The sequence below is a fragment of the Dreissena polymorpha genome, chromosome 5 (genome assembly GCF_020536995.1).
Source record: "Dreissena polymorpha isolate Duluth1 chromosome 5, UMN_Dpol_1.0, whole genome shotgun sequence".
Taxonomy (NCBI): Eukaryota; Metazoa; Mollusca; class Bivalvia; order Myida; family Dreissenidae; genus Dreissena; species Dreissena polymorpha.
In genome coordinates, this window is record NC_068359.1 from 9890527 (window position 1) to 9916979 (window position 26453).

Sequence of the window (26453 nt, forward strand, 5' to 3'; positions counted from 1 at the left end):
AAAAACAGACATTAAAATAAACAACTTTTTGAACTTCATAACAATATTTCTTAATAAAAACCTGTTAAACTTCACATTAATCATACTGAGGATGCAAAGTAAACAGTTAAGTTAGTATTTATTGTGATCAATAGCAGCAGTTTTTCAATGTATTGAATGACAGTTAATAGACTAAATATAAACAAACACACTTGAGTGTTCTTCTGGTGTTAATGATGTATTAACTGAGTTAAATTAATATATTTAATTTGTTTACCTTTCAATATCTTGCATTTCACATCTTCACTCAGTTCAAAGCTATTTCAGTTAACTGAACAGCGTGACAAACATAATAAAGCAGAATATGCATATGAATCTGATTATACACAGACCCACAGACATATAAAAATCAAATCATGTTTGTCTATTTCCATGTTCGAACGATACTCTTCTAAATTGTTTTACTTCGCGAGTAGACTGAAATCCAATTTGCAAACACTGGTTTCCGTAACACAAATTCAGTGGGCACATTTCTTAACAAAATATGTGTTGCTTGTATCTAAAACATAGTCTTTTTTTTGACAAACACATTTCATTATTTCTATCAGACTAGGTGATGTCAGTCGTTTTTTCGATTGATATTTGTTATTTCAATAATCTTAATTTTCTCGTCACAACGGCGCCATTTGCAAACAAATCACAGAGCACATTTTAAGAACACGATTTTAATTGGAAGATTGGGAAACGACAGCCAATTATATGGCTCGTTTTAAAAATGCTTAGGCAGAATCTACCAGTGTAAAATGTGGAGAGATTTCGCGGGCCGCGGATATTTCGGGCCGCTTACGAAATACGTCCGCGGAATCGGTGGTAGCCCCTCTCCCCCACATTTTTTAAAACGAATTTACGCAAATCTCAGAAGTGACATCCGGGACAACCCGATCCGCGAAAATCCGATCCGCGGAAAAATCACACCCCTGAAGTAGGTCAATTTCAAATTTAAAATGAGGTCATGTGATAAAATGTGGGTGTGTCCCAAGGGATCATCCATGCAAGTTTCAAAGTTTTGTAAGAAGCTCATTGATGTTATACGAAACGCGTCATTTTGGGGTATCCTCATTCTGATGGAAGAACAGACAAGAAAACTAGAGCTTTGTCACAGACATGACCAATACCCCCACATGCCACATTGACACAGAATATTTTGCATGTTGTCTTAACCAAAAAAAGCGGACACTATGCTCAATTTTTAAAACGCACTAAGTGACCCATTGACCTAGTTTTTGACCCGGCATGGCCCATGTTCGAACTTGACCTACACAGCATCTAGATACAACTTCTGACCAAATGTGGTGAAGATCAGATGAAAACTACTTGAATTAGAGAGCAGACACTATGCTGAATGTTTTAAACGTACTAAGTGACCCTGTGACCTAGTTTTTGATCTGGCATGGCCCATGTTCGAACTTGGCCTTAAGATCATCTAGATACAACTTCTGACCAAGTTTGGTGAAGATCAGATGAAAACAACTTGAATAAGAGAGCAGACACTTAATACGGACTGACAGACCGGCCGACAAGCTCACTCCTATATACCCCCTAAACTTCGTTTTGTGGGGGTATAACAAACGAACCAACAATCTTCGTATGCCTTTTGGCATCTGTAGATTCTGGGAGCATAACAAGGCATCATAAATGATTCTATGAACAAATAAAAATCTGGTCAGAAGCTTGTCAAATATGGTCTATTGATGGAACATGAAATTCTATTGGTTAACATAATCCCATCCACCAATCAAGAAGCTGGTCACATTTCTGCCAACCAATCAAATGCAAGCACATGTTACCTAGCTGGTGGGGTTGCATGGAGGCAAATTGACCCCCTGGGGAGGGCATATACTGCCCCGTAGAGGGGCAGTAACTCCCATAGGGCCCAGGGGTGCCATTGAAGCCTGGAACGTAGCCAGGGTACCCTATGTACGTAAAAACAAAACAAAACAAAACATACAGGTTGGGGAAACTAATCATAAATGCAACAACATAAAAACAAATACAGGCATAGCGTAAGATAAACACAGGGTGGCAAAATTCTATATTTTGTTCAAACTATATTTAGTCCGTCTTTTCATTTTCAAATAATTTCTTTGTGTTTTCTATTGAATAGTTCATAGAATCATAGTATGTATAATTCATAGAATGATAACATCCTTTTAGCAATTCTAAAACCATTTTACATAATTTTATTCCCCCAAAATTTATTTAAAATGGTTTTCACAAAATGTAAGCAATTTATGTTTGATTAACAGTTTCACTTAAAATTTGATATTTGACTTTAAGTCCATAAATAAAATCTCACATCTTCTAGTTATTAGTAAAATATCTTTCCAAATTTTCCATTTTGTCTGGCGTATGTTGCCACCCTGTCAAAAGCATGACAACAATCATAATATATAAACAATTAAGACATGAGCATGTAACAATAGTGAACAATACTCCCCGGTGTTTCATTTTGTAATTTGTAAAATAGGGTAATAATCAGGTTATAGAAATTCAAAGTTGATAAAGAGACATAACTGTAACAATGTTTAACATACATGTAGGATAATACTAAGCACAAATACCCTACTTCTAATAGTGAACATGCAAGTATAATGCTTGTACATGTGAAAATGAACAGAACTGAGAAACCTCGTCAGTTATCTCCCTTGAATACTCACTAGAAACATGCAGGTCTTCATATTTGATTTACTCAGTACTTACTTATCCTTAATAAGTTATGTTTTTCATTAAACACATGTATCTTAAATATCTTTGTAATTTATGAATTTAGGTGATTGTGTGTTTGCAAACATGATTTTCAAACTTATCTTTATTAGAATATTGTATTGCTATCAGCTTAAATTAACATAAGTATGACAAAATAAACAAATAATTCATACAATATTGCCATGGAAAACTAGAGCTTTGTTACTGACTTGAAGTATACCCCCACATGCGGCATTGACACAGAATATTTTGCATGCTGTGTTCACAAAACAAGAGAAGCTAATTTCTGGCAATTTTTAAGGATTGTTATGCTATAATCATTTATGGCCATTTTGACCTTGAATTCTTTCACATGGCAACCATCCAATGACTGCAAAGAAAATTAATGTACAGAGTCATTTTAAAATCTCGCAATGAATGACAAATTTATGGCCCGGACAAGCTCATTTATGGCCATTTTTGACTTTTGAACTCCAAGTGTGACCTTGACCTTCGAGATATTGACTTAATTCTTTTGCATGACACACCGTCCAATGATTGTGAACAAACGTACCAAGTAATTTTAAAATCTCACAATGAATGACATAGTGATGGCCCAGACAAGATCATTTATGGCCATTTTTGACCTTTGAATTCAAAGTGTGACATGGAAGTTGCAGATATTGATGTAATTCTTTCGCATGACACACTGTCCAATGATGGTGAACAAATGTGCCAAATGATTTTAAAATCTCACAATGAACAACATAGTTATGGCCCGGACAAGTTCATTTATGGCCATTTTTGACCTTTGAACTCAAAGGATGACCTTGACCTTGGAGATATCGACATAATTCTTCCACATGACACACCATCCAATGATGGTGAACAAATGTGCCAAATGATTTTAAAGTCTCACAATAAATGACAAAGTTATGGCCCAGACAAGCTTTTAAATTTTGAACTCCAAGTGTGACCTTGACCTTGGAGATATCAACGTACTTCTTTCGCATGACACACCATCCCATGAACAAATGTACTAAGTCATTTTAAAAATATAATGATAAATGACATAGTTATGGTCTGGACAAACTTTCGGTATAAAACGCACTAAGTGACCCTGTGATCTAGATTTTGACCTGGCATGACCCATATTCAATCTTGACCTTGACATCATCTAGATACAACTTCTGACCAAGTTCAGTTAATATCGGATGAAATTTTCGGGACAGAGTGACCGATCTTCAAAGTGACTCCTATATTACCAATGGGGGTATAATAATTAATAATTAGGTAAATTAAACATTCCGTCAATCTTGGTTTTTATCTCTCGACATAACTTATATAAGAGCCAAAGCGGTCCCCAATTTATTAGACAAATTTGTGTCATTGCACAGACTGGCAGTCGTCCATGGTGAATCCAGTAAAGCCCTTCTACTGTGTTGACCAGTAACATATTCAAGAATTTAGAACATAATTTGTATCAAAAATTTGAAAGTTAACACATTGAAGTTAGTAACATGCTACATAATTAATAAGCAAGTAAATTTAATTTAAATTTGCTATTAAGGTACTGTGTTTTTTATTTTTTAAATATTCCCACTTAAATGTGTACAAGTGATATTTCAAAATGTAAATAGAGTACAAGTAATGTAAGCATTTCAAAATGTAAAACATTTGGTTTCCAACTATAAATACTTGATTCACAGATGTTAAGAAATGCCATATTACTAATACTTTAAATTTAGATTAAACATTATGAATATAAAATTATGTTTTATACAAAATACTGTATTCACAAAAAAACACTCTTTTTTTAACTCCTCTGATAATTAAGACCCCATTCTTGATGTAATGTAAATTAGTGAAACGAAAACACCATGATAATGAAAACTATAATCTTACAATACAAACATCTCAAAGTATAAAGTGTTAGAATATGTAGCACAATGACATCTGCCTTCATTCAAACCAAAGGAGAAAATAAATATATAAATATAAAAACATGTAAACAGAAAGTACGTATGAAAACACTCAGATAAGCCAAAGACCTATATTTTATAGGTCTTTGGATAAGCTCAGGCAAAACATTTCTTTTTAAGAAATTTTGTATTGCCTATAGTCTATATCGTACACCACGATCCTTCCTACATTGTAAAGGTGACTTTGAAATATCAAACTGTACAGTAGAACCCAACATTAAAATAAAGGTTTAAACAAGATATGTTAAATAAACGCTGATGTCCCCGGTGAGTCTTGACAATATTGATTTATTGGTCCATTTGAATAAGTCTTAGTTCAAACTAAGGTCCATGTAAAGGTGACAATGAGGTCATGTAATGTGATTGTGCAAAATGTATAATGGAAGTATCAAAGGTCCATGTCAAGGTCACAATGAGGTCATGTAATGTGATTGTGCACAATGTATAATGGAAGTATGAAAGCTTATAAGTATGATGTAAAGTCAATGTTCATTTTGGGTTAATAAAGAATTTGGACATTCTGACCTAGTCATAAAGTATGTCAATGTCAAGTTCAAATGAGACCAGGAAGTGTGGGTGAGTTGATAGGGATGTGTTGAAAGAGATAATCCACGCAAGTACACAAGTTATGAATGGTACCAACACATCGTTTTTGTGTAACAAGGACTTTCACCCTTCTGAAGTATTCCAACAGTGAGTCAATCACCAGTCAAAACCAGGTTAGTTTGATGTGGGTGTGTTGATAGTGTTCAAACACATCATCCAATTCAAGTATCTAAGTCTTGTAGAAAGCAGTATTGATTTTAGATGAAAGCATCAATTTGGACATTCTGAATAAGTCTAAAAGTAGGTCAATGTCAAGGTCAAATTGAGGTCATGTGATTTGGGTGTGTTAAGAGTGCTCCTTAATAACTTCCATGCAAGTATCAAATCTTTGTAGGAAAGATTATTGATATCACATGAAAGGTGTCATATAGAGTTAACCGTGTACAGACAAAAGAACGAATGAACCGACTTGCCAAAGGCTATATGCCTCTCTGCATCACTCCATGCCAGGGGCATACAAACATTCAACTTTTTAGTGACCCTGACATTTATTTGGAGTGCAAAGTCCCATGCCTTCAGGACACCATGTCAATGACATTATAATGTGAGTTAATGTCATTAAAATCCTCTTTTAGGCATACGAGACAAGGATTGGATGCAAATTGGTGGCTTAAATATTTGACCTTCAAGTGTGGCCTTGACCTTTAGCCAGCATAACTTCCTTATGCCTTCTGCCTACAATCTTAATGGCATAAAATAAGAGCCATATTTCATGTCATAAGTTATGGACGCTTTTTTCATCAGTTAGGACACAAACATAAACTCTCCATCAGGAGCTGTATGCATACTGGCCCAGATCTAACAAAAACCAAAACATCAATTTTAAAGAAAGAAACGGCCACACTCCATCAACATCATGATTCTCCACTGTCTCACCTTGCTGAGCAGGAGTTGCGGGCCTTGGTGCCTGCCCGGGCGTGCCAGGTTGCTGCTCAGTCCACTGCTGCTGCTGCTGTTGTTGTTGTTGCTGCTGCTGTTGCTGATGCTGCTGCTGTTGCTTAGACAGGCTCTCGTTAAAGGCTCTTTCTGCTGCCTCCTGTTTGGCCTGTTGCTCTTCAGCAATCTTTCGAGCCTTGTCCTCGTATTTTTCCTTCTCTTCTTTTTCAAGGTTTCGCCACTGGGAAAACATTATGTGACAAATTAACAGGGATGTGACACATTAAACAAAGAGAGAATCTTGAGTTGACAGATTAACAGTAAGAAACATTATGTGACACATCAACAGAAAGGAACCCATGAGGTGGCACATAAGCAAGGAAAATATTATGTGACAAATTAACAGGGATTTGACACATTAAACAAAGAGAGAATCTTGAGTTGACAGATTAAGTGTAAGAAACATTATGAGACACATCAACAGAAAGGAAGCCATGAGGTGGCACATAAGCAAGGAAAATATTATGTGACACATTTACAGGGATGAAAAATGATGTGACAGGAGAATCTGATGTGACAGTATATCAAGGAAACCATGATGTGACATAAAACATCGAAAACATGATGGCACACAAAACTTGAAGTGAAGAATGTGACACATTAACAGGGGGAGCATGCAGTGACATATATAGGTTATTGACATTTAAACAGAAAGGGCCACATGACACGTTAACAGGGAAAAATGTGACACATTGGTTGATGGGACACATTGGTTGATGGGACACATTGGTTGATGGGACACATTGGTTGATGGGACACACTGGTTGATGGGACACATTAACAGTGGATGAAAACAAGATGCGATGAATTTACATGGATGAGACATATCAACTGGGGGACAAAACAAGCTGTAACACATAGACAGGGGGAAACATGATCAGACATTTTTAAGGGCAAAAACATGACAGACACATTAACAATTGGAAATATTACATGAAAATAAATAGGTGAAAACCATGCGACAATAACAGGACAAAAATGTTGAGGAACATTTACAGAAGAAAAACATGACATGACACAAAAACGTAGGTAACAGGTAAGCATGAATTTACATATTAACAGTGGACAAACATGATGAGACACGCAAACAATGTGGAGAACAGGATGTGACACATTCAATGGAATAAACAAGAGGGCCTAAAAGGCCCAAAGTCACTCACCATAGCTACAAAGGAACTGACTTGTTCTGTGCAGTCCAAGATATCATAAGAATAAATGTTCTGACCAAGTTTCATGAAAATTAAACTATAAATGTGACTTCCAGAGTGTTAAAAAGGTTTTACTATAGCCATATAAGGAAAAAAAGCCCCGCCCCCTGGCAGCCATGTTTTACAACCAACTGGAATTTTTTTAGAACTCATCCAAGATATCATTGAGACAAATATTCTGACAAAGTTTCATGGAGATAAGACACTAAATGTGGCCTCTGTTAACAAGGTTTTACTATAGCCATGTAAAGAAAAATGCCACGCCCCCTGTCAGCCATGTTTTTCAATCAACCAAAACCATTTTCGAATTCGTCTCAGATATTATTGGGACATATGATCTGACCAAGTTTCGTGAAGATTGGGTAACAATTGTGGCCCCTAGAGTGTTAATGTTCTGACCAAGTTTCGTGAAGATTGGGTAACAATTGTGGCCTCTAGAGTGTTAATGTTCTGACCAAGTTTCGTGAAGATTGGGTAACAATTGTGGCCTCTAGAGTGTTAATGTTCTGACCAAGTTTCATGAAGATTGGGTAACAATCGTGGCCTCTAGAGTGTTAATGTTCTGACCAAGTTTCGTGAAGATTGGGTAACAATTGTGGCCTCTAGAGTGTTAATGTTCTGACCAAGTTTCATGAAGATTGGGTAACAATTGTGGCCTCTAGAGTGTTAATGTTCTGACCAAGTTTCATGAAGATTGGGTAACAATTGTGGCCTCTAGAGTGTTAATGTTCTGACCAAGTTTCGTGAAGATTGGGTAACAATTGTGGCCTCTAGAGTGTTAATGTTCTGACCAAGTTTTGTGAAGATTGGGTAACAATTGTGGCCTCTTGAGTGTTAATGTTCTGACCAAGTTTCATGAAGATTGGGTAACAATTGTGGCCTCTAGAGTGTTAATGTTCTGAACAAGTTTCATGAAGATTGGGTAACAATTGTGGCCTCTAGAGTGTTAATGTTCTGACCAAGTTTCATGAAGATTTGGTAACAATTGTGGCCTCTAGAGTGTTAATGTTCTGACCAAGTTTCGTGAAGATTGGGTTACAATTGTGGCCTCTAGAGTGTTAACAAGGCAAAGTTGACACCACAGGACACACGGCGATCACTAAAGCTCACCATGAGCACATTGTGCTCAGGTGAGCTAAAAATAAGACACATACAGATGAAAACAGACATTTCAACATAACAACATCTATGTCAAATCAACATTTTTATCATACCTGAACTCAAATTACCTATTTAATGTTAAAACTACTATCAACTTAAAAAAAAAATCATTTTTAAATAATTTGTTCAAGACTTGATATCTTACCACGCTTGAAATGACAATTGCCTGCATGGCAAATGATATACAATGATACAACATGCAATATTTGGGTGTAAAGCATATCAATGATTATTTTTCATGCAATTACAATCACAGAAAATTCTTCAATGCAATAGGAACAATAATTTAACACAAACATATGTAACACATTTACCATCTTTTTATTATTTAGTTGTCTTTCAAATCAGTTTTGAAAAAAAAATCAAGGTTTCATTTAATTATTTTGGTTTTATTTGCTTACATTATTTTGTCTTATTAATAAAACAAGTAAGATGATAATTTAATTTAATAACATCAAAAAGCTCCCCTGAGTACCTGAATGTGCACATTCTATGTTAGAAAATATTATTTGTTACTTACCCATGAAAACCGCATTCATGAGATATCATTGAGCCTTAAGGTTTGACCATGGGTCAAGTTGTTGTTGTAATGTTTTTGAAAGGAACCTCCTTATTGTTCTGATCTTAGTTTACAACTTTTATTTTACTTGATTGCATGGAAAGCCCTAGGTGTTTTGAGACAAGTACCTCATGTATTGTGGGATGCTCTGCATTCAGAGTTCAATAACAGTCCAGTAAAGGGGATTGAACACATTACATTCCGTTTGTTATGCGCACACACTATCCACTACGCCCAAGGCGACCTTTTAACATTTTCTATATGTTGACCTTGTGAAAAATAATACTACCAAGAAAGACCAATTTTCAAACTTTGTCAAGGTAAAGATTTATTGAACAGCAGTGTTTTTCAACCAATGGCATTCATATTCAAACTCAACTGAGATATTCAAAACATGTGACTCAAGGTTTTCTTCAACATAATCTAGTAACCTACTGCTTAAAACCAAGTTGCTTACTTGGCTGCTATATTATTTGGAACAAGAGCTGTGTTTGTGAAACACAATGCCCTCTACTGCGCTTTGAAGCCGCACAGCACCTTTTTTAGAAACAAGGTTATATTTTGAATGTTAAGGTCACAGTGACCTTGATCTTTGACCAAGTGACCTCAAACCGTGAGTGATTGTACATCTCAATGTGATGCATGCACATGTGAAGTTTGAAGAACATAGACCCAAGAGTTTTCATTTTATGAGCGAGGTTAAAGTTTTGGGACAGACACACACATACAATGACAGACAGACAGACAGGCCAAAAACAATATACCACCGATCATTCAATCTGGGGGCATAAAAATGTTATGACCAAGTTTTATAAAGATTCTGCAATTATAACATTCACAAGGTAAGTGACAAAAAGTGTTGACCACCAACGACAGACAAAAGGAGATCACTAAAACCCACCATTAGCATGCTCAGCAGACGTAAGCATAGAGTCAATGTTTTCAGAATATTTAGAATGATTACTTATTTATTTACCTTAAAATGAAAACATACCTCACAAGTTTAAACTTTTGACATGAAATAAACAGAAAGGGCTGTAAACACAACACAGACAACATAAAAACAACAACCAATGAACCCACAACACAGAAAGGAAAAGTAATAAATATCATGCAACAACAAGTCTTTACAAGAGACTCCAGTATCTGTCTAAATCTGGAAGTCCAGGGCTACACACAAATAAAATTCAAATAGTAGACGATCACACAATATGATAGAAAGTTGGAGGATGTCTGTGTAATTGCATCATAATATTATCTAATAATATGTTTACATATTTCTCTGATTATACATTTTTATTTTATGCTTTCCTGTGGTTTATAGAGAAATATCAGTGAATTAAAACTGATAATTTCACTGTTTCAAACAGTGAAAATTAACAGTGAAAATTATCAATTATTTTCACTGTTTACTGTGAAATGACGTCATTTTTGACGAAATGATGTCATTATCACAGCGAAATTCTTTAGCTAAACTCTTTAACAATGTATATAAACTGTGAAAAAAAGCATAAAATAAAAAGAAAATTGGTTGAATTCGGTGGAATATCGATTTTTAATTCACGAGTGATCATAGAAAAGAATCTTTTCATGAATGGCTATTACCATCGAATCCAACAAATATCCTCTTTATCATTGCTTGGTCTAGCTTTTTCTTGAGAAATTGACAGCACATAGATGCAAAGAGACACCCAGTATGTCTGCTTTGTAATGCTTTCTAAGCTTATAGGTAAAGCAGTATGCTCAAGCAATTATTTTAACCCTTTGCATGCTGGGAAATTTGTCGTCTGCTAAAATGTTGTCTGCTGAATTTCTAAAATAAGCATTTTCTTCGATTTTTGTTCAAAGAATACTATCAGAATAGCAAACAGTTTGGATCCTGATGAGACCCCACGTTCTGTGGCGTCTCATCTGGATCCAAACTGTTTGCAAAGGCCATCAAAAAGTTCCAGCACTGAAAGAGTTAACAATCAGTCAGCGTGGTTTAGAAATTATATTTTGGTAAATGACGCTATAGAATTTTAGGGTGAATTTTAAGACATCAGGAAAGACTTTAAAAGACAACGACAAAAAACACTTTAACAGACCTATAAAATCTACCCTTTATATGGGAACCCTCGTATTCTTGAGAAAATTATCTAAAACAAGGGCTGTTTGTAAAACATGCATGCCCCTCATATGGGCTGTCAGTTGTAGTGGCAGCCATTGTGTGAATACATTCTTTAACCTTTGACCTAGTGACCTGAAAATCAATAGGGGTCATCTGCCAGTCATGATCAATGTACCTATGAAGTTTCATGATCCTAGGCCTAATAATTCTTGAGTTATCATCAGGAAACCATTTTACTGTTTTGAGTCACTGTGACTTTGACCTTTGACCTAGTGACCGGAAAATCAATAGGGGTCATCTGCCAGTCATGATCAATGTTATTGTACCTATGAAGTTTCATGATCCTAGGTGTAAGCATTATTGAGTTATCATCCAGAAATTATTTTACTATTTAGAGTCACTGTGACCTTGACCTTTGACCTAGTGACCTGAAAATCAATAGGGGTCATCTGCCAGTCATGATCAATGTACCTATGAAGTTTCATGATCCTAGGCCTTATCATTCTTGAGTTATCATCCTGAAACCATTTTACTGTGTCGAGTCACTGTGACCTTTGCCCTAGTGACCTGAAAATCAATAGGGGTCATTTGTCAGTCATGATCAATGTACCTATGAAGTTTCATGATCCTAGGCATAAGCGTTCTTGAGTTATTATCCTGAAACCATTTTACTATTTCGAGTCACTGTTACCTTGACCTTTGACCTAGTTACCTGAAAATCAATAGGAGTTATCTGCTAGTCATGAGCAATGTATCTATGAAGTTTCATGATCCTAGGCCTAAGCGTTCTTGAGTTATCATCCGGAAACCATTTAACTATTTCGAGTCACTGTGACCTTGACCTTTGACCTAGTGACCTCAAAATCAATAGGGGTCATCTGCCTGTCATGATCAATGTACCTATGAAGTTTCATGATCCTAGGCCTAAGGATTCTTGACTTATCATCCTGAAACCATCTGGTGGACGGACCGACCAACATGTGCAAAACAATATACCCCCTCTTCTTCGAAGGGGGGCATAAATATAGTGCCATGTAACCTATGCTCATGATCATATAAAGGCTTAAAAGCCCAAAACACTCAAAATCAACATATATTTCATACAATATTTCAGGAAAAAAAGTCAACACATAAAAAATCAACGTTCTTTATAGCAATGGCCAAAATTTCAAAGATAGATGTGGTCTGGTAACGAAGATTTAACACGATAAAAATGCTCTTCATTGGTTTTTGTTGGATAATATATTCAACACATGTTCATGTACATGTACCATGTTAGTGTTTGTGTGTCGTATGAAAAGATATTGTTGCAGGAAATTAAAATGGAATGAATTGTGCCACAAAAAATAAAAACGAGCATTTTGTAACTCGTTAAATCTATATAACCATACCACATCTAGAGTTGAAATTTTGCTATACAGCTGTAGGTACACATGTATAAGGAACACTAATGTTTTATAGGTAAACTTTATTTTTTTTAATATTTCGCGAAATATTCGTTGATTTTGAGTATTTATGTTACTTTCATGTTTTCAATACAGGTTTACTGTATCTATCTATTCAGTGAAACCGATCAATGTTTCAGTCATGTGATCAACTGATTGCCCAATAGTAGAATGGCGACCAATTTGCATATTTTCTTAATTAACAAGTTTTGTCATCAATTTTGGCACTTTAAAATCGAGTGAGCATCATGTTAAAATAGTACAGCAATTTTACAACATCTTTTACTCAATATTATTTTAATATAAAAGATTTCTTTGTCAAGCTAACCAAATAATTTTTTCATTTACTATCAATTCAGCGTCTAGTGTTTACTTAATAGTTCTTTGATTTAATTTCTTTGTTGGGTCTGGCTTTTTCTTAATAATTCTTTGATTAAATAGCCATGCTGGGTCTTCTTTTTACCTAATAATAACGTGATTCAATAACTATGCTGAGTCTAGCTAGTACTTATAATTCTTTGATTAAATATCTAGCAAAGCTGGGTCAAGCCTTGCAGCCACGCAGCTTTACCTTTACTCCAACAAGACGACTCAAATCTCCAAACGAGTATTTCATTTCTGGTTCCTCCTCTTGGATGCGTCGACGGATAAATGCCGAGTAAAGGACGAAACCATTTGGCAACCTTTTGCTACGGACCTACAAAATTAGGTGGGATACAATACGCATGCATGGCACACAAAATAAAGATTCCCAAAGGAGTGTTATATAGATATATAAAAATAGCCGTAAAAACTGCCATACAGAACTATTATATATTTTATTTTAATATATTTAAAAATTATATTCATATAATGCAAAAATCTCATTGTGCAAAAAAAGCTACTTTAAAATTGCTCAATATTTAAATATAAAATATCAATCATATCATCCATAAAGTTTCAAGATATTTTGATTTGGAGTAGTGAAACCAATATGTTTTGTATGCAAATGTTCACGGCTATCTGCATAGTGTTAAAGCACAAACTTAAACAGCCACACATGCCAAGTTTTGGTAGGTCAAACTATATGTAACACTACATTGCAAAAATAACGCAGGTTTCAAAAAGCGCAAAAGCAAAGAGTAAAAGTTTTATTAAGTCCTTATATGATATATGATTGCATGTTTGTTAACTTGTTTTCATGTGTGTTTTTCCATTTTTAACACTTACTCAATCATGCACTAGCATGAACATATAATTTATATGTTCATGGCTTGGAATCACGCATGTTATTTTTCAATATTATTTAAAATAAATAGGTAAAATAATATAAATATTATAAAATTATACATAAAAAATTATGATAACATGTTTGACTTTGATCTGGAATGTTAGCCCAATTTTGTTCTTATAAACTTCTATTTTTTGATGTTTATTCTTACACATTTTGTTAAATTCTTAAGGCACCCCAGAAATTGTTGCTTATATTAAAAAAAATACAAAGAAATAAAAACAAGTTTTAGATTTTTTCTCAAACATAAGCAGAACTACCAAGCTTTGACAAGTGTTAAACACCTGTACATGTACAACATCAAAACCATAACAAAAATAAATACAAGAGAGAAAAAAAAACATGCAGAACTCATGCCATCTCTCGCAGATACAGGGGTGGGTGGGATATTCTTGTTGCTATGACAACACAATATACACAACAGCAGGTCACATGACCGCATATCTTGTGTCACATGACCACATCCGATACCGTACCTTCGTGCCCACCAGACGGCTTATTTCGCCAAAATTACATTCAGGGTTTTCGTGTTGGACAATTTTTCGGAATTCCCCAGAAAATACAATGTATCCGCTGATCTGGGTGCGTTTAACACCAGGGATTTGGGGTTTTCCCTAGAAATAAAGGATTGATTTATTCATCAATGGAATTCTAAATCCCATAAAGTGTCTACAATAATAATTGAAAATCTGCAATCCAGAATCTGTGAAACAAAAATTAGGTTGATAATATTTTAAAGGGGCTGTACCAAACACATTTTCAACATAAGTTTAATTTCTTGAAAGATAATTAAGTATTTGAATACTCTAGTTCAAGAAATTAAAAAAATAATTTTATAGTTTGGTATAGTCCCTTTATGCTGACAATTAAAACTCAAGACACTAAATTAAGAAAATTCTTTGCTTTAATTGAATAACACTACTTTACAGGGACCAGTTCACAGAATGACCAATTTATCATTTTAAAACTTAATTTTCACAGGTTCCAAAATTAATTTATGGTTTTGGTCTAATACTTAGATTCATTAGTTATGATACTTGATTGGTCAAGCCAAAATATTGAATGTCATTTTGGTACCTCTGTCAGCTAGCCCCTGTCAAGAGAAATACAAATTCAGAGGAATAGAAATTCTACAAAGAAGTAATAACACAAATTAAACATGAAAGTTCTCAGCTTGTTTTAAAATACAAGTGAGTTCAAACATTTAAATTATAACACACAAAAAGTAATATGGGAAACAATTATTTAACAACAAGACATGTGTTAGTCAGAAACACAATGCCCCCTATTGTGCCGCTTTGAAATAAAATTTCAATATATCATTCGGCAGGTTTAGAAATTATCTCCCTTTTATAGCTTATTACTTCCCTTGGATTGTGTTTTTTGACTTTTGACCTTTAAGGATGACCTTGACCTTAAAATGTGTTTTTTATTATATCCTTTAAAAATAGTACTTCCCTTGTGAAATTGATCTGTACCTGCCAAATGATATAAAATATAAATTATCTCCCTTTAAAGCTTGTTACTTCCCTTGTATTTTGTTTTTTGACCTTGAAGGATGACCTTGACCTTTCACCACTCAAAATGTGCAGCTTCATGAGATACACATGCATGCCAAATACCAAGTTGCTATCTTCAATTTTGCAAAAGTTATGGCCAATATTAAAGCTTTCAGAAGGACACACAGAAAGACATACAGTTCAACTGCTATATGCCACCCTTCCGGAGGCATAAAAATAAATATGAAAAAGGAGTAACTATGTTATAGATATTTAGGTTGCAACATCAATAACAAAAAAAAACATACATAGTTGAGTTAAGATATCTTAAGATCCTATGGTACCATGTTGACCACTGGATAGATACATTTTCCAACTTTCGATTACCCGTAAATCAAGAATAGTCACTAATCAAAGCTGTGAAAAAACCTTTACTTGCTCACTGAAAGCTAATACCAGGGTCTCAGGTTAGGAAAAATCAAGCAGTGGACAAAGAACTTGCGGCTGAAGTTTCACTTTGATTACATTTGCGCAAGTCATTCCCAAACTGTTACATTGTTCAAAATCCACCAGGACATAAATTGGCATGCAAACAACAACAGCATTCAAAACATTTTTGGAAGGAGGGCACAATCTCCATTCAATTCAAATTAGTTATATCTACCTGAAAAATATTATCACACCCTTGACACACAACTAGTCCAATTAATTTCAGTATAACTGATTTCAAAACAATAGGAATCTACAGTAAAATTACTATAATTTGTTGGACATGAATTTTCGTTGATTTTCTAGGTTGACTGATAAACAAATTTCACACAAACACACACAAAAAATGACCGATGCAAATCATCTCCATTTTTAATCAAACAGGCGCTAATCGGAATAGACTTTTCTGAAAAAAGCATGAGCTGATTCATGAAGATTGGATAAACAAGAGGGCCAAGATGGCCCTAGTTTGCTCACCTGAGAGGAGTCGGTTCATTCAATCTTTACCAAATGTCAAACTTGACCTAGATATTGTCCAGACAAACATCCTGGTCAAGTTTCATCATTATTTCATCTGCCAGTCATGATCAATGTACCTATGAAGTTTCATGTTCCTAGGCATAAGCATTCTTGAGTTATCATCCGGAAACCATTTTTCTAAGTTGAGTCACGGTGACCTTGACAGCCATTGTGTGAATACGTTTTTTGGCACTGTGACCTTGACCTTTGACCTAGTGACCCGATAATCAATAGGGGTCATCTGCGAGTCATAATCAATATACCTATGAAGTTTCATGAACCTAGGCATAAGCGTTCTTGAGTTGTCATCCAGAAACCATTTTACTATTTCAGGTCACCGTGATCTTGACCTTTGACCTAGTGACCTGAAAATCAATAGGTGTCATCTCAGAGTCATGATCATTGTACCTTTGTAGTTTCATGATCCTAGGCATAAGTGTTCTTGAGTTATCATCCAGAAACCATTTTACTATTTCGGGTCATCGTGACCTTGACCTAGTGACCTGAATATCAATAGGGGTTATCTGCGAGTCATGATCAATGTATCTATGAATTTTCATGATCCTAGGCATAAGCGTTCTTGAGTAATCATCCGGAAACCATTTTACTGCTTTGGGTCACTGTGACCTTGACCTTTGACCTAGTTACCTGAAAATCAATAGGGGTCATTTGCGAATCATGATCAATGTATCTATGAAGTTTCATGATCCCAGGCATAAGAGTTCTTGAGTTATCATCCGGAAACCATTTTACTATTTTGGGTCATCGTGACCTTGACCTTTGACCTAGTGACATGAAAATTAATAAGGGTCATCTGCGAGTCATGATCAATGTACCTATGAAGTTTCATGATCCTTGGCATAAGGGCTCTTGAGTTATCATCCGGAAACCATCTGGTGTACGGACAGACAGACATGAGACAAACAATATACCCCCTCTTCTTCGAAAGGGGGGGGGGTATAATGAGAAAACTGCCCCCCTCCCAGCAGCCATGTTATTCAACTGACTGGAACCACTTTTGAACTCAAATCTCATATCAAGGAAACAAATGTTCTGAGCAAATTTCATGAAAATTGGGCCAAAAATGTGACTTCTACTGTGTTCACATGTTTTCACTATATACATATAGAGAAAAATGCCCCGCCCACTGGCGGCCATGTTTTTTCACTGATCCCGACCATTTTCAATCTCGTCCAAGATATCAATAAAACCAATGTTTTGACCAACTTTCATGATGATTGGGCAAAAATTGTGACTTCTAGAGTGTTTACAAGGTTTCTCTATAGCCAAATAGGGAAAACTGCCACTTTAAACATATAGAGAAAAATGCCCCGCCAACTGGCGGCCATGTTTTTTCACCGACCTTGACCATTTTCGAACTCGTCCGAGACATCAATTGAACCAATGTTTTGACCAACTTTCATGATGATTGGGCAAAAATTGTGACTTCTAGAGTGTTTACAAGGTTGTTCTATAGCCAAATAAGGAAAACTGCCCCGCCCACTGGCGGCCATGTTTTTCAACGGATCATAACCACTTTTGAACTCAACAAGATATCATTAAGACAAACATTTTGACAAAGTAACATGAAGATTTGGCATGAAATGTGACTTCTACAGTGTTTACAAGGTTTTTCTTTTTTTCGACCTACTAGTGACCTAGTTTTTGACCCGGCACAACCTAATTTCAAACTTGGCCAAGATTTCATTGGGACAAAGCTTCAGACCAAGTTTCATGAAGATGGGACAAGAAATGTGGCCTCTAGAGTGTTTATGAGCAAATGTTTACCGACGAACGGACATACGACGGACAAAGACCGGTCACAAAAGCTCACCAATCAGGTAAGCTAAAAAAAGTGACAGCTAGAAAATACAACTATTTTTATTTTTATTTGACTAAGTGACTTAGTTTTTGAGCTCACATGACCCAATGTCAACCTCAGCCAAGATTGTATTGGGAAAAATGTTCTGACCAAGTCTCATGAAGATTGGCTTATATAGTGTCAACAAGTTTTCACTAAAGCCATATAAGAAAAACTACTACCCCCCCCCCCCTGACCCCCGCCGCTTGGAAGTCATTAGAACAAGTCTTCTGACTACGTTTCATTTAGATTGCACTAAAAACTATAAAAATGTGCTTACAAGGTTTAACTATAGAGATATAGGGAATAATGTCCCCCCACCCCCGACGGCCATGTTTTTTGGCGAACCATTAACATTTTTCAACCTCAGCCAAGCTATCATTAGAACAAATGTTCTAACAAAGTTTCATAAAGATTGGACTTAAAGGTGAGTATTAACAAGGGTTTACTATAGCCATATATGGACAAATTGCCCCGCCCTCTGGTGGCCATGTTTTCAACCAAAAAGGATCCATTTTCAACTCATCCAAGATATCATTTGGGCACATGTTCTGACCAAGTTTCATACAGATTGGACTTAAAGGTGAGTATTACAAGTTTTACTATAGACATATATGGAAAAATTGCCCCGCCCCCTGGTGGCCATGTTTTCAACCAAAAAGAACCCATTTTCAACTCATTCAAGATATCATTTGGACACATGTTCTGACCAAGTTCCATGAAGAGTGGACTAAAATAAAGACTTCTAGAGTGTCAATGAAACCTTTTGTGATACTAGGTCAGGCACCTAACAATACTGTAAAACTAAACTGCATTTAACTCAAATATTATATTTACTGGAAGCATTTACCACAAAAATAGAAATCCAGTCCCTATATTATGCAATTTCAAGAGAATTTCTGAAATATGACAATGACAGCATGGCCAGAAATGAAATACGTTAAGATGACACAGTTTTGCGATGAATTTTCAATAAAATGTAAGCAACTAAGTTACTCAGATAACATCAGGTCTACAGTTCAAATAAATGTTTGAAAACATCAACTGCCACTGTTTAATGTCCAGACAGCAGCAAAAACTAAGTACCAGTAAAAAATCTGTCTTTTAAATGGCAAATACTTTTTTAAAAAATCTAGATTTCTTTCATAGTTACATTCAATATCAACAATTCAACATCAGCTTTCACAATGACTTTATACTTCCTAGTAGATTGCTTTCACTCTTTGGATATTTGTTCACTTCTCATCAAAATGGCATTTCTATAATCATGATGTCATGTCTCTTTCTTCACCAAGTTAATTCAGACAAACAAACCCACAAACAAGCACTAAGACTTCCCGGGGTAAAACCTCAAGGCAGTACAAGCACTAAGACTTCCCCGGGTAAAACCTCAAGGCAGTGCAAGCACTAAGACTTCACCTGGTAAAACCTCAAGGCAGAACAAGCACTAAGACTTCCCCGGGTAAAACCTCAAGGCAGTACAAGCACTAAGACTTCACCGGGTAAAACCTCAAGGCAGTACAAGCACTAAGACTTCCCCGGGTAAAACTTCAAGGCCGTGATATCTATAGGCTCACCTAAACATGCCGTTTATAACTAACCGGTAAACCATTCAAAACACACAGCGTAGTTATGGGGAAGGGAGCATGAAACCGTTGTATCCAATCATCCACTCTGCAAATTAAAACTGATTTGGCCAGCTTTGCTGTATTTACTCATTTTATACCATCAGAATCATCAGCTATTACATGTACAGAAACCATATTCATAATATCCTAAAAAATTATTGATAGATTTGATTTTTCAATGCTCTTGTTTGTATATTGGTCTATGGCATACCAACTAGAAACATTTTCTGGCAAGTTTACATTTTTGAAAGTATTTAAAGAGTGGGATTTCAATTAGATTTTAGAGATACAACAGTTCCAGGCTCAACCTCAATGTTATTGTCATAGTATGCGAGGCATGTTTTACTAAATTAAATTAGCACAAAACACCATATTGCAAACCAAATATGTTCCAACAACATTTCAGCATTCAAGCTAGCCAGTAAAATCTCCCATTCCAAATGCATAGCTTCATTAAAACCTTGGAGCCCCAGTGAGACACCTAACGCTCCACTGGTTGTGGGGTTACATTTCAATTATTGATCCGCACTCTGCAAAAACTGGGCTTAAAGCATGTGCGTAAAGTATCAACCCCGAATAGCCTATGCAGTCCATACAGGCCAATCAGAGACGACTTTTTCCGCCTAGACTGGATTTTCCTTTATAAGAGTTTATGAACATTACATTTAAGTGGAAAGTGTCATCCCATATCAGCCTGTGCGGTCCATGGAGCTAAAAACAATAGGGCCATGATGGCCCTGTATCGCTCCACTGTTTTTTCTTTGCGAAAAAAATTGAGCAATGCGCATGGGTTGAAATGTACTCAAGCATGTGACTTTCTCTTTCTATTCCTCGTCCCACTGGGGGGTTAAAAGTTGGAAGGGTGAGCATTTTTATACATGGAAAAAGTTACTATTGTGTTAACTAAACAGACTAAAAAGCCCGGGAATTGTTGCACAGGTCCTTTGCTTATAACGTAGGTACATTTATCTCTCCAAAAGATATTGTCGTTCTTTCTATTTCACATATTTTTAGATGCTGAAGATAAAATCTACGCATTTGATTTGAAACAGATTCACAAGACCCATAGGAATCAAAATGCCTTAACCCTTTACCAAACAACACATTTTGGACTTTCCCAATTTGAAAGAGGTTGCAGATGTCAATTAAATTAAAATGGAATAAGAAGGATATGATCAGGTAGGGTAGAAATAATTGTGATAAAAGGAGAAATTGCTCATCAACCCACACATCCCGAAGACCAACAGGCCTGAGAATATTATGATAATCTAAATATTATTTCTGAATATTTATAAATGTATTTAATTAAGTAATACATTTGACTTCTAAGATCAATTCATAACTTATATTAAAAAAATTATAAAATGGTCAGAAATATATATGGATTGTTGAGCAATTGACAATCATATCCACAATTCATAAGTCACGATTCACAAATGGAACAATGAATCATTATCTATTAAAAAGCAGCATATACGATAGTTAAGAACATTGCACTTCATTAATTTCAACACCTTCTCTTGGATACAAAGTTTGAGTTTACCGTGCAGTATCATATATTGACTTTTCTTGTAATAATTATGTTCATGGAAGTTGTGTTTTTAAAATCAAAAATATATTATTAAACTGGTTTAAACACTACAAACAAGACATGAAATTTACATGTCATCCAAAATATTTTCATCCGGATATATGGTCACTTTCGACATATTTAAATATAACCCGACTTTTTTCAATTTGTAAGAAAACATTCATAACACATGTTCTTACTTCAATGCCTTTGTAAGCAGTCACCATCTGACCTAAAATGGCACTAAATGAAAGGGTTTAATCTCAAGTTTACAAGATGTTGATGTTGTTGTTGGTCACAGCCAAACGGCCGCAGTAATCTCCACTGGTAAACGTCATATGTTCAGTTGTGTGACCCCCGGGGCCGGGTCAAGTTTGAGCCCAAAGGAAAAATTTGAACAAATTTGGTAGAGGACTATTAGATATCACTACATACCAAATTTAGTAACCCTAGGCTCTATAATAAAAAACAAGAAGAGTTTTAAAGTTTGCACACAATAGGCCTTATTTAAGCATATGTTCATTTTTGTGACCCCTGGGGCAAGGTCAAATTTGTTCCCAGGGGCATAATTTGAACAAACTAAGTAGAAAACTATAATATGTCACTACCTACCGAATTTGGTAGAAATAGGCCCAATGGTTATGGACAAGATTTTTATAGTTTGCACAAAATGGGCCCAATATAAGCATATGTTCAATTTTGGGACCCCTGGGGAACGGAACAAACTTGATAGAGGACTATAAGATGTCATTACATACCAAATTTGGTAGCCCTATGCCATACGGTTTTGACAAGAAGATTTTTAAAGTTTGCACAAAATAGGCCTTATATAAGCAAATTTTCAATTTTTTGACCCCCCAGGGCATGGTCAAATTTGACCCCACGGGCAACATTGAACAAACTTGGTAGAGGACTATTAGATGTCACTACATACCAAATTTGGTAGCCCTAGGCCCAATGGTTATGGACGTAAAGATTTTTAAAGTTTTCACAAAATAGGCCTTATATAAGCAAATTTTCAATTTTTTGACCCCCGGAGGCAGGGTCAAATTTGACCCCAGGGGCATAATTTGAACAAACTTGGTAGAGGACTATAAGATGGCACTACATACCAAATTTGGTAGCCCTTGGCCCAATGGTTATGGAAGTTTAGATTTTTAAAGTTTTCACAAAATAGGCCTTATATAAGCAAATGTTCAATTTTTGAACCCCCGGGGCAGGGTCAAATTTGACCCCAGGGGCATAATTTGAACAAACTTGGTAGAGGACTATTAGATGTCACTACATAGCAAATTTGGTAGCCCTAGGACCAATGGTAATGGACAAGAAGATTTATAAAGTTTGCACAAAAAAGGCGTTATATAAGCAAATGTTCAATTTTTTGATCCACTGGGGCAGGGTCAAATTTGACCCCAGGGGCATAATTTGAACAAATTTGAAAGAGGTTCACCACATAAACATTCCTGAGAAATTTCATCAGAATTGGACCTGTAGTTTAGGAGAAGAAGATGTTTGAAGAAAAAGTTAACAAACGGACGCACTGACGCACACACGACGGACACAGGACCATGACATAAGCCCCGCTGGCCTTTGGCCAGTGGAGCTAAAAACGTTCAGACAAAATCATATAATTAATATTCGAGCACACAAGAGTGTTAATCTGGTCAGGCAGGAAGCTACAAAAGAGCCTATAATTCACCTTTTTCTTCTGTGTGCCTTCCGAATCACCTCCCTTAAAACATAAGAGTGGGGAACTTAGAACACACAGTTATCCCATTTACAGCTTCATTCATGAAATAACCCGCTGTCAAATAAACTTAGCTGTACCCACTGTGGTATAAACTTCGCTGTATTTCCACTTAGTACCACACTATGAGAAAAACTTTCCACACAATGTTATAAATTTACTTAGCAGCATTTCCTCACAGTGCAATTAACTTAACAGTATTTCCAAACTGAAAGATGAACTTATTTCTTTTCACCCTGTGGAATTGACTAAAAAGTATTTCCACTGTGGAATAATTTGCTGTGGAATTAATTAAGCATTATTTCAAAAGAGCCAAATATTGCACAAATGTGCATCTTAACGACACCTTTTTTTTTTCGTGACTTTGCCTATATGTATAGATTTTTTAGATTTGTTAAATTTTCAATAAAAAAAGTACAGAAATGACACAAATGATGGGATAAAAAAGTATGCTTAGTTAACTTTACTTCCTTGACATGAAATTATTTACCAATGGTTAAGATTTGCTGTTCAGATTTTCTCAGCCTCACAAAATAAACTCTTATTTATTCACCACTAACCTTGTAGTCTATATTTGGTTTAACATGCAATTTTGCAATTGAGCTCAACAATTCTTTAATACAAGTGAAACTTTAAATTTTGAAGTGAAAGCTAACGTAGACGCAACCCACGCGCAACAACAGAACAAAATGAAAATCAGCTTTATTTTCCTTAATTTATATTAGAGGTCAAAATTCAGAAGACAAAAAACTTGTAATTTAAAGTTAAGAATACAAAGTATAAATATGGGCACGAAGCTAAAAAAAAGCATATAATTTCACCTTTTTCTTCTGTGTGCTTTCTGATTCACCTCCCTTAAAACATAAGAGGGAGTCATTTAGTGTTGACATGCGGCTGAACGTTCGGTTGTTATATAACAAAAGTTCTGCTCAGATTATGTGGATTATTGAGTGCAAAAATAATATTTATATTATGGAAATATTAAAAAATTTTGAATGCATACAGTATCACTTAAATGAGTTTTAACACCTTAGTGACCTATACTTCATACCCCCAAGATATCCCATATTTTAATATGCTCAAACTCAATTTTTGTCTTACAAAGTTAGTTCAATTTTGCTCCTGTAACCACAAACTTTCAAGCCCAAAGATGCCAGACAAAACAAGAGCACCGCATAACGGGTGCCACACTCGGCTGGGAAAGCTTGTCAGAATTTTTTGTTTTTTTAGAGATCACAGTGACCTTGACCTTTGACCTAGTGACCCAAAACTGGGTGTGACGTGTAGAACTCATCAAGGTGCATCTACATATGAAATTTCAAAGTCGTAAGTGGAAGCACTTTGATGTTAGAGGAAAATGTCAAGGTTTTAGCACGGCGGATGCCGGACGACGAGTTGGCTATGACAATACCTTGGGTTTTCTCCGAAAACAGCCGAGCTAAAAATTAAATTGCTATGTTTAAAATATTCTGATCGGAAAAACAAACAAAACCACACAAAAATGCCAACATTTTTTTCTTGGGCAATGGATCTCACCTTTTTTGCCGTCGCTTTCGGCGTAACTTCCGCGTGGGAGGCAAAAGTAAAGTTATCAAGGGAGGTGTTGCCTGTCTCATCCAGTGGGTCCGTCATGAACGTATCACGGGACTCTTCACCATCGTAGGCGCTGTCCTCGGACGCCTTCACCAGGAGAGGGGACGGCTCCTGACACATCAATTAACAGACAAATAGCATTGCTTTGGGATAACAGGGATAAATGCATGTGCCCAAATTGTCGTCCAAGATTAGCCTGTGCAATTAACAAGCTGATCAGGGACGACACTTTCCTCTGTTATTGTATTTTTGGTTTAGAGTAAGTCTCTTCTAAGTAAAAATCAAGTCTAGAGGGAAAGCGTCAACCCAGATATGGCTGTGCAAATTTGACAACTTTTTAGAACAAGAGGGCCTGAAAGGCCCAAAGTCGCTCACCTGAGATAACAAGATATTATTGGGACTAATCTTCTGACCAAGTTTCATGAAGATCGGCAAATAAATGTGGCCTCTAGAGTGTTAACAAGGTTTTACTATAGCCATATAAGGAAAAATGCCCTGCCCCCTGGCAGCCATGTTTTTCAACCAACCGGCATCATTTTTTAACTTGTCCAAGATATTATCGGGATGAATCGTCTGACCAAGTTCCATCTCAATTCAGAGATGTAGCGGAAGAGGAATTTATGTATTGCTGGGAGACTGAGAACATTGATCTCAATTCAGAGATGTAGTGGAAGAGGAATTTAAGCATTGCTGTGTGGCTGAGAACATAGATCTCAATTTAGAGATGTAGTGGGAGAGAAATTTAAGCATTGCTGGGAGGCTGAGAACTTTGATCTCAATACAGAGATGTAGCAGAAGAGGAATTTAAGCATTTTTCTGAGGCTGAGAACATCAATTTCAATTAACAAATAAATATCATTTTAATTTATATTATTAAATAACTTGATATAACAAACGGACATCTATATTCCAAAGAACAGTGTGTGTTTTTCCTTTTGAATTGCTCTTAATGTTGATTTGTTTAATTTAGATCAATAATTAAACATGTCCTTCTACTACAGTACCTTCTGTGGTATAATGTGCTTCCTAAAGAACAACATCTCATCGTCTGTAACTCTTGGAGATAAGGAGTGTTTCTGAAACGGAATTAAACAGTAGATAAATTAATTAACAAAAAAATTAAAATAATAAACAAGTGGATTAAGCCATCAAACAGTCTAAACAATATCTACCCATACTTGTAATGGAAATAATTAAAAAAGTAAATCAAACAGTCTATACAATAACTACTCTGAGTCTCATACCGGTTGAATATAATTAAAGTAATTACAGTCATTTACCAAATAGATCAATTAATTAACAACTTAACAGCATATTAAACCCGTGTTAAACCTGTGGGCTAAATAATGAATCAGGTTGTGGATTTAATAATCAGAAGAATAAAGAAATAATTAGACAACGAAATCATTTACCAAATAGATGAAATAATTAACCAGTAGGCAAAATAGTGCATGAATTTATAATCCAATACATGACAAGCTTTACTAATTGATGAAATAATTGACTAGTGGTTGTACTAATTACACAATACACGTCTGAAATAATT

General features: G+C 35.6%; 1 protein-coding gene across 1 annotated transcript in view; it reads right to left on the minus strand.

Annotated features, from left to right (window-relative positions):
• LOC127880974 (protein polybromo-1-like) overlaps positions 1 to 26453 on the minus strand; it is a 117629-nt gene that overhangs the window by 12077 nt on the left and 79099 nt on the right. The window contains exons 34-41 of the mRNA XM_052428490.1: positions 25912 to 25983; positions 24851 to 25018; positions 24136 to 24168; positions 23267 to 23299; positions 13303 to 13428; positions 10308 to 10346; positions 6189 to 6429; positions 1827 to 1952 (exon numbers count right to left, since the gene is read on the minus strand). Coding sequence (XP_052284450.1) covers positions 1827 to 1952; positions 6189 to 6429; positions 10308 to 10346; positions 13303 to 13428; positions 23267 to 23299; positions 24136 to 24168; positions 24851 to 25018; positions 25912 to 25983 — 838 coding nt within the window. The remainder of the gene's footprint in view (positions 1 to 1826; positions 1953 to 6188; positions 6430 to 10307; positions 10347 to 13302; positions 13429 to 23266; positions 23300 to 24135; positions 24169 to 24850; positions 25019 to 25911; positions 25984 to 26453) is intronic.